The sequence below is a fragment of the Notolepis coatsorum genome (genome assembly GCF_963971535.1).
Source record: "Notolepis coatsorum genome assembly, chromosome: 13".
Classification (NCBI taxonomy): Eukaryota; Metazoa; Chordata; class Actinopteri; order Aulopiformes; family Paralepididae; genus Notolepis; species Notolepis coatsorum.
In genome coordinates, this window is record NC_140177.1 from 29,800,552 (window position 1) to 29,810,551 (window position 10,000).

The following is a 10,000-nucleotide window of genomic DNA, read 5'->3' on the forward strand; positions in this document are numbered from 1 at the left end:
GTAATGTGGTAGCGGCAGCAGGGTGGTGGAGATGCTAACACATGCTAAGCTAATGGCGCGGTGGTGTGGTAGTGGCAGCAGGGTGGTGGAGATGCTAACACATGTCCGCATGGCCATGCAAAGAAAAGACGTCACGAATGTCCATGATGTCAGAAGCAGCGCTCTCTCACTGGTCTGCTTTCTGAGCAAAACAACACCACCTCCGTCCTCCCCCAAAGACAACCCAGGGCCCACTTGGGAAAACTTACCATTAATGGGCACTTTTTAGATAGCAGATACATAAGAGGTTAAGTATGTTGAAGAGAGAGAGAAAGAGAGAGAGAAGAGAGAGAGAGGAGGGGGAGAGAGAGAGAGCAGAGAAGGGGATAAGCAACAATACAGCATGAGAACCTGTCACAGTGGTTTTAGAGGCTACTGCTGAGGCTATACTGGTAGGTAAGGGAGTAGATCACATGCCTGCTTGAGTACAGAGAGACTCGAGTAGATAGCCTAGTGGCGGGGGAGGGGGGGGGGGGGTGTTGAGTGGATGGATGGGGCAGTTTAAACAGTGCAAGACAAAATAAAAATTTAAAAGAACAAAACGAGAAAGTCATGGATTTCAGGAGGGGAGGGGTGACGGCGAAACACATGGCGAACTTTGCGATAGTTTCAAAGTTTTATATTTATTTCGGATTATTCTAACGTTGTATTTCGACGATTTGGCGTGCCTTATCTTAAATTTGTTTTATCTGCGTACTTATACGAAGCTGTGGCAACTGCATTTCTTGAACAATGTTTATTGTTTATCAAAAGAAAAGAAGAATAAATCAAAAACTGAAAAAAACGTGACACCTCCCGTCTGCTCCGATCATTTCCCGCCATTAACCCCCGGCTTGCGGCGCCGTGACTAAATATGTCAGCGAGCGAAAGCGGGCTAACCTTTTCAGGCTGCCTCGACTCTGTGTTAATTGTTCCGTGCCTCATTACATCTGGGAAGCGAACAGAAGCAGCTGTCGCCGCCCGTCTATGATGATGACAGACGTCGCTGAGCGTCACGTTCGCGCGCGCGGGGGGAAACGAGCGGCTCGCACAACTCAGAGAAACAAAGAGTTACTGGCGTTTCCGTGTGATGCTCGTAAGCAGCGTTGCTTATTGCTTCTTCTTCTTCTAGGGGCTGCAGTCATTAATTATTGCAGCGCGAGTGCCCCACTTATTAGCGCTGTGTTCCCGCTCCGCTAGAGAGAACTATCTGCTCATGTATGGATTGCTGTACTTTGGGGCCCTGCTCCCGCGCGCTCAACAAAGGCCAGTAATAATTAACGGGAAAAACAAAATGCTTTTTATTAATTCTATTTTATCGTGGAGCGTGATGAATAAACACTGGCGAAACCAAAAAACAAAAACAACTAGGTCGCTAGCAGTTAGCCAAAGGCAGGGGGGAGAGACATTAAATAGAATAATAGACAAGGTTGTTGTTTTGTAGGGAGGAGGAGGGGGGGGGGGGGGTAGGATGTGAGGTGAGGAGAATGGGGAGGGATTGGGAGGGAAGTGTGGGGGGGGGGGGGTGTAGCATAGCTAATGGCACACATTAATAATGTTCAGAATGAACACGTCCCGTTCTAAACTTTTGGAGGGGGGGGGGGGGGGGGGGGGGGGGGGGGGCTGAGAGAGAGTGTTCTCTCTCTCCTTGCCTGTGGTTGGTATCTCCTAGTGTCTCAGTGTGGACGCTACAGCCGTTGTAGTATAGTCAGTGTGGACAGGGCGAGCTGCCCCCCCCCCCCCCCCCCCCCCCCCCCCCCCCAGCCCTAGACACTCCCCCACATCCAGTCCACATGTCTGTCCATGCATATGAGAGGTCAAACACGTATGTGACATCACACGCACGACACGCAATGCGGATGGGATGGAGTGAAGCCAGCCTCAGCCCAGGAGAGCCCCTCGTTTCACCAGGGGGGTAGGGAGGGGGGGGGGAGGAGGAGAAGGAGGAGGAGCAGGAGGAGGAGCGGAGAGAAGCAGCAGGCAGGTATGGAGGTGAGGTAGCCATCTTCAGTGTAAAAAAATAAATAATAATAAAATTAAATAAAAATTAAATAAAAGCCAAACCAAAATGGCAAAAAAATCTGTGTTTGTTCTCAGAAGTAACTCCTCAGAACCTCGTGGTGAACATGTCTCTAAACGGGCAGAGATAAGAACCAACAACAGTGGGAAGAGAAGATGGGTCTCACCTAAGATGGCGGTTGGCACAAAAGGATCTGCTCATACCACCGTGACACGTGCAGAGGTTGGAGGAGGAGGAGGAGGAGGAGGAGGAGGAGAAGAGAAAACCACCAGTAAATGAAGGGAGAACCAGATAGCAGTCCAGTAGAATAACAAAGGCCCCACTAATGTGATTAAAGAGAGGGGGGCCCGCAGCGGTAGGAAGAGAGACCATTAAACCTCACACACACACACAGCAGTGAGACTAAACAAACACTTATGTACTGAGTACTGAACTAAAAAAAGGAGAAATGCATGATGCCCAGATAATGTTGTTTTTCGCCGGTGATACCGATCGCCATATAGACCGATACACTGCCGATACGGATATATTTTTTTGGTTTTGTTATAGCAGCTGGCAGTGTTATAGTCGAGTCACTAAATCTCGAGTCCGAGTTGAGTCTCAAGTCCCCAGTGTTCGAGTCTGAGTCCAAGTCCGAGTCACCAAAGAAGAGCCAGAGTCGAGTCAGAGTCGAGTCCCCATTACCCTAGTCCGAGTCCGAGTCCAAGTCATCAAGGTTGAGTCCACTCCACTCTGGCAGTCAAAGAGCTGACATACAAATAAAAAAAGGTCTACATTAAACATAAATGACACAGCGGTCACTATTACAAAGGGAGTTTATTTACTTTGTGACACAATAGCCAAACAAATGCACTGGCCATCAATATCGTATGCCAAATGATTAGGCCCTATTACAAAAAAGATTACTGTATTTAACAAGTCCGAGTCCTCGCCTGCACCTTCCGAGTCCGAATGCAGTCAATGCTCGAGTCCAAGTCCAAGTCAGAGTCATCAGTGCTCAAGTCCAAGTCGAGTCACGAGTCCTGAAAATCAGTCCAGGACTCGAGTACTACAACACTGGCAGCTGGCATAGCGGTATTATAGGTCAGTTTACATTGCAGATGCCATTTGTCACATCTGTCTCAGACACTTTGTAGTAGTTATTGTTATAGTGCCGACATGTTTCAGGTTAGTTAGCGACAATGACCAACTCATGCTGTCTTTGCGTCATTGATCGTTTTTTTATCACAATTGGCGACTCGAAAGGATCATCAGAATTCTTATTATTATCATCTCATTATCATCTCATCTCATATTTATACTGAATATCTGCCGATAACTATCGGCAGCCGATTGATCGGGGCATCCCTACAATTCACCACAATCTACAGTGATACTGTAGCCTACATCAGTTGCTATTATACATCATTTGGAACAGAAATAGCAAAGAACAGGCAGAGGTGGAAAGACTAAAGAAATACATGACTCATCCTGTTTAAGTCACAGTAAAATGACTCATCGAGACAATTATTAAGTAGCACTCAAAAGTATATACTGTAAGCATTTAGTTTCTTTCAAAGGGATATAATAAAGATTTTGTGAATGTGGAAATAATTTGTTAGTGTTTTACTGTAAAAAGAGATCTCATTGTACTCATTACTCTTGTAACTCTTGTAAAAAAACATTTTAAGTAAATATTTGAAATTTGATTCAAGTATAAAAAAAAGTACAGGCATTTAAAATCACAATATATATATATATAAAAAAAAGTATACAATAGTAACTAGAGTAAATGTAATTAGTTTCTTTCCACCTCTTCATTTATGCTGCCTGAGGCCATGTACACACATACATGGATATTTCAAAGAAAAAAATTCACTCCTCCGTTTAAAAAAAAATTCCTGTCCACACAGATAGTAGGCCTACAGTGTTTTATAAAACGTCTTAGTCCACAAAACAACGCTCTTATGAACTGACCTGATGGCAGACTGCAGAGAGCTCTCCATGGTCCTGATTGCAGAGAAAATACTCAAAATATCCACATACGAACAGGGGCCATTGGTTAGCGTTTTCCAAAAGCTCCGTTCTAGCTCTGTTTCACCCATCCACACAGGAAAAACTGAGTCTTTAAAAATCTTCAGCCTGGAAGGGGTTATCGAAAAGCTCTGTTTTCAGTGACCTAAAATGTACCTAAAACTTGTGTGTTCCGTCATTTTAATGCGGACGGGAGGCCGAAACTACCCTGTTTTCAAAAACATCCGTATACGTGGACAAGGCCTGAAGCAAACAGTTGTTTGCTGTGTCAATATGCCAGACTGATGTGTGGATACAAAAAGTATTTACCTGGGTAGAATGCGTTGGTAGGAATAGACGTTGTCAGAGTGTTGGTTTTAGTCAGCGTGAAGGAGGGGGAGGACCCGGCTGAAGATAGAATAAAGAATACATTATAATATGTGGCATCAATAGGCAGTCGCACTGTTAGAGAACACTGGCAGAATGCAGTCAGTGGTTATCATGCCACTTGGCAGTCACTGAGCCTCTCCACGGGATATGGGACAAAGGGCCTTTGTGAATGCAGCATTGACTAAATAAAGGGTTAAGGTTAGGGTAAAGTTCAGGGCTTTTAGACAATAGGGCAGGTTCAGTGGGATGTCAACAACACAAGTTGAGATTATTTGAAGCAAAGAGACACTAATTGACCATTATGCCAGGTCAGAGGGTAGGGGTCAAGGTATTTAAGGCATTACACTATTGGGTAGAGGACAAGGTAATGTATTTAAGACATTTACACTAATGCCGGGGGGCTAACAGACGGTTAATCGAGGTCACGGCATCTTTGGGGTTTGTTCCCTGCGGGGCTCGTTGCCTGTGGGGCTGGGGAGACAGGAGGTGTAATCCCTTGGTTCTGACTGGGATTAGACTGGGTCAGACCCTGGATGTTTTGCTACATTTTTAAGCCAAGCTGTCCTAAACAAAGCCTTATGCTTAACCCGAGACAGAGATAATTATGAGTAGATTAAGAGTCTTGGAGGGCAGTGTACTGTATAGGCGACTTCTATGTGTACTTGGAAATACCGCAGATTGACTTCCTGTAAGCAGTAGGGGTGGGGAAAAAGATCGATACAGCAATATATCACAATATGTTTCGTGCCAATATTATATCGATACAGTGACGGCAAGTATTGATTTTTTGCTTGAAAATCCCATTTTACTGCAATAAAAATTATTTTAATGAGGTGAACAGGCGTTAACGTTATCTTATTAGATAAAAACCGATGATGTATATATATATTTATGTTAAGAACGTTTTCTTTGTTTGTTGGGGACATAATTTGCAGTTGAAAAAAGGTAATAAATATATTGCAATATTGTCACATTATAATATTGTGACTCTGGTATCGTGATCACATCGTCGTGGGGCCTCTGGTGATGCCCACCTCTAGTAAGTGAAGCAGAGAAGACGACCTGGAAACGAATGAGCTCAGAATGGCAGATGTGGGATAAGGAGAAGAATCACTTATTGATCACTGATTAGACTCTCCACAGCCATATTGTCTAGAAAGGAGGAGCATGAAATATGTTGTAGCCAATACGTCTGTGTAGAGAGACTGATCACTGGCTGAGACTTCTTTCAAGCTATCCATAAGGTTTTTCTCTCGATGGCTAACCGGCACTGTCCGCTTCCATTCATTGTACTAAGCTAGGCTAACGTGCAGCCAGATAGCTTTCTACTGAACACACATAGAGGAAACTGGTATCTATCTTCTTTTTTTTCACTCTTTTTTCTCCTCTTTTTCTATTTTTCTCCCATCCCAATTCCATTTTGTGCCAATTCTCCCCTCCCCTGTCTTGAACGCTGCTCGCATATGACCCCACTGGCCGGTTGTAGGGAGGATAGAAGCCTTGCATCACGTGTCCCCTCCGATACACAAGGAGGCAGCCTGTCACATCTTTTCACCTGCCAGCGCGGACTCTCATTGGCGAGGTGTAACGTGTGGGAGGCTCACACTACCCCCGCCATTTCCTGTCTCTGCTGTGCAGGCGTCCCCAACCGACCTGTATGAGTCGCTGTCCACAACGTCCAGATTACCACCCATCGACTTCCACCCGCTGACTCTGCCAATTGAGTCAGTATGACGGCTGGCTCAAGCCGGAGGCAACGCCGACAGCCGGAGTCGAACCCGGTGTCTCTTGCGTTGGTGACGAGCGCAATGTCCGCTGCGCCACCCAGCCGCCTTGGTATCTATCTTCTTGTCTCTCTCTGGAGAAGACGGTAAGCTAATTTCCCCAAATGTTGGCGTGTTCCTTTAAGAACATGATCACAAACCTCCCTGCCTCAGTATGTTTCATTTAATTAGATTTTTAGCTTTTTGTCCATACTCCAAAGACAAGCCCTCATTTAACACATTGTCCGCCATGCATTGTACCCATCCTTGGGCCCAGTCTGCCAGTGCTGTAACCCTATGGAGATGTTTACCTTCTTTGCAGGGCTATAACTTTTTAAATATTATAGCTATATCAACATTACTATGGCCCATTCAACATCGGGTATCTATCGTTCCGGATGTGGGAACGTTATATTTTTTCATTCATACATTGTCGTGTTAGTACCGTCGAGAATATAAGTATGTTTTTAAGGTTTTCTGCAGTAATTCCTAAAACGCGAGTTATAGGCCCTGAAGCATAATATGATAGATTATCGATTGGTGTTTCTTTCCTATACACGCTATATTAAAAAATTCAAATGTATATGATCGGTATACATTATGCTTCATCATGCGTGAAGGAAAGGGGGGGGGGGGGGTCGTTTATAATTCCTTGATCGTCAGTAGCGTATTTTTTTTACTATGATACGTTGATCAGATGGATTGCCGTGAAATGAATAAACAATCGGGCTGAAAATAACGTTAGATTGTTTGAATGACACAATAAACGCCGAAATCATATTGATTATTGCGTTTCGAAAGCGATCCCAATGCACTCAAGTGCGCTACAAGATTTTACTGCCGGAGGAATTTCCTCGATGCACCGAGCGCCACTTCCGTTTTGGCTTGGAGTGTAACTCGCCCGACATCCACCAGGCTGCGGTATTGAGGCGTTGCAATATCAGACAGGGTCCAGCTGCAGCAGCGGAGGGAGGCTGGATGAATTATGAATGCCATGGCGAACATTTTTTATATTGATCCCAAAAACGAGTTTATTCGTTGTTGGCGCACAACGCATGGCGGGCAATAACGAGTATACACGTTTTTGGCGCACAATGTGTTAATAAGTCTAACGTGGTTATTCTGTTGAAGGGTTTTTCCAATGGTAAATGGTAAATGGTAAATATAGCGCTTTTATCCTAAGCGCTTCACAATTTAGTTTCTCACATTCACTCACACATTCACACACCGATGGCAGAGGCAACCATACAAGGTGCCAACCTGCTCATCCGGAGCAATTACTGTAGGTGTCTTGCTCAAGGACACTTCAACACGCTGCCGGGAGGAGCGGAAATCGAACCGCGAACTTTCCGATTACCAGACAACCGCTCTAACCTACTGAACCACTGTCGGCCCCCAAGAGTAGGGTTGGGCATCATTTGGATTTGAACGATTCCGGTTTCGATTCCGATTCTCCATATCGATTCTTGTTCTAAACGATTCTCGATTCCGATTCTTTGAGGTGCAGGTTAAAACAGGTCACAGCTTATTTCGCAGTTTTTTTTTTTGATTTTTTTTTGATTTTTTCCATAACCGGAAGTTAGGAACCGGTTCCTATTAGAACCGGTTTTCGGTGCCCAACCCTACCCAAGAGGTGGTAATTCCTTCTCTGTAAAACATTACAGGTATAATATAATATCACTCAGTGCATACTCCTCACGCCATATTCACCTCTGCCGTTGAGCGTGAGGGCGCCCTCGCTGCGACCGTTGAGAGTGAGGGCACACTCGCTGCGACCGTTGAGAGTGAGCGCGCACTCGCTGCGACTGTTGAGGGTGAGCGCGCACTCGCTGCGACTGTTGAGGGTGAGCGCACACTCGCTGCGGGTGTTCGGGGTGTGGCTGTGGGTGTCCATGAAGGACAGGGCCTCGTCACAGTTGGTGCCCTGCTCCGTGTAGCTCTTGTCCATGGAGTTCACCATCACCGTCATCTCCTGCCGCGTGCTGCTCAGGGTCTCTTTGCGCTTCTTGGCCAACTTCCTTCATTGGGGAAACAAAAGAAAGAAGGGAAAGAAAACACAATGACTGCGTCTGTAACAGATGTGAGGTGATGCTGGTGGACAGGACTGATAGCTTAGATTAGATTTGATTCAAATGTGTTGTCGTTATACAGCACAAGTACAATACAAAGAAAAGAGGTTTGGCATCCAACCAGAGTGCAAATGTAACAATAAAGGGCAATAGTAATATGCAATGTACAGGTGATTAAACTGAGTATAAAATATATATATATTTAGTACTACTGAGTAATAGTGCTAATCAGATGTATGTGCAGAGTTGTAGTATCATATGTACTGTGATACAGGTATAAAGACACTATGGTAGTAAGTCATACTAGCCGGCAGCATAACTAGTACGAGTAGGTAAGGGATATGTACAGATATAGTGTACATAACACATGTTATCATACAGAGTTATATGGGTTATATGCAGGTGATAAGTAGGTATTTAGAAGAATTATATGCAGGTATATTCAGACAGATTAAAGGTTAAAGGTTCCAACATTATGGGAAATGTGTTCACCGTCTTCGAGAATGAATTAATCATTTTCCACAATGAGTGGAAACGCAGACAGTACCGGCTAGCCTAGGTCGTTGGCCATCTTACGCCTCCCCCGGAGTTTAAGCTAGGCTACCGGTACTGTCCGCTTCCATTCATCGTGCTAAGCCAGGCTGACGTGCAGCCGAATAGCTTTCTACTGAACGCACAGAGAGGAAAGTGGTATCCATCTCCTCGTCTCACCCCAGAGACGACGGCAAGCGATAATGTTGCCGTGTTCCTTTAACCCTTTAAGTGTTCAATGACGACGTAACAATGGCTGCTCACTGGAAGCTATCGAGTGCTATAGAACTGCTCTAGAACGAGATCTGAGTCAGAAGAGGACGTTCCAGAAAAAGCACGGCACACCGGGATGACAAACAGAGGTTTTTCTACGGAGTATATGGGACGCATGCCGGTCATGCTGGCTCACAGGGCTCCGGGTCGCTGTTCCACGCAGCGAAATAACAGATTTCCCTGTGTGAACTGTGAAGACGTGGCGTCCTATAACCCAAATACATCAGCGGAGACGCCGATTTAAAATTAGCCATGCGGCAGCGCTGTGGAGGGCAGAGGGATCCTGAGTGCGAACGGTGAACCAAAACAGTCAACCCGCTCGTATTGACCTACTTCAAGTTAATTCATCCTGACACTAGATATGCTGTAATCAACTAGTAATCTGTACCTGGTCGAACAACATTAAAGCCCTGTGCGATAAATAACATGCAAGCACACACACACACACACACACACACACACACACACACACACACACACACACACACACACACACACACACACACACACACACACACACACACACACACACACACACACACACACACACACACAGAGAGATAGACAAGTGTGTGCACACACACACACACACACACACACACACACACACACACACACACACACACACACACACACACACACACACACACACACACACACGCACACACACACACACACACACACACACACACACACACACACTCAAATAGTTAAATATAATTGACTCCTATAAGACTGAACAGAATGGGTCTTAAACAAGACTCCAAATGCTCCTTATGTACAAATGGCGACGAGGGGACATTTATGCACATGTACTGGGACTGCCCACCAGTTAAGATATTCTGGAAAGAAGTGACCCAGCAATTATCAAATCTCTTAACTCTGAATATACCTGTACACCCCTCTGTATTACTGCTGAATGACGTTTTTGAGTGTGCAGTACC

The 10,000-nt window shown here is 45.2% G+C and overlaps 1 protein-coding gene across 1 annotated transcript in view; it reads right to left on the reverse strand.

Moving 5' to 3' along the window:
* The window catches only part of LOC311239309 (receptor-type tyrosine-protein phosphatase mu-like), a gene marked incomplete at its 5' end in the record, with an annotated part of 199,428 nt that overhangs the window by 80,268 nt on the left and 109,160 nt on the right, over positions 1–10,000 (reverse strand). Inside the window, 3 exon segments of the mRNA XM_084327615.1 lie at positions 2,205–2,231; positions 4,361–4,438; positions 7,894–8,201. Coding sequence (XP_084183741.1) covers positions 2,205–2,231; positions 4,361–4,438; positions 7,894–8,201 — 413 coding nt within the window.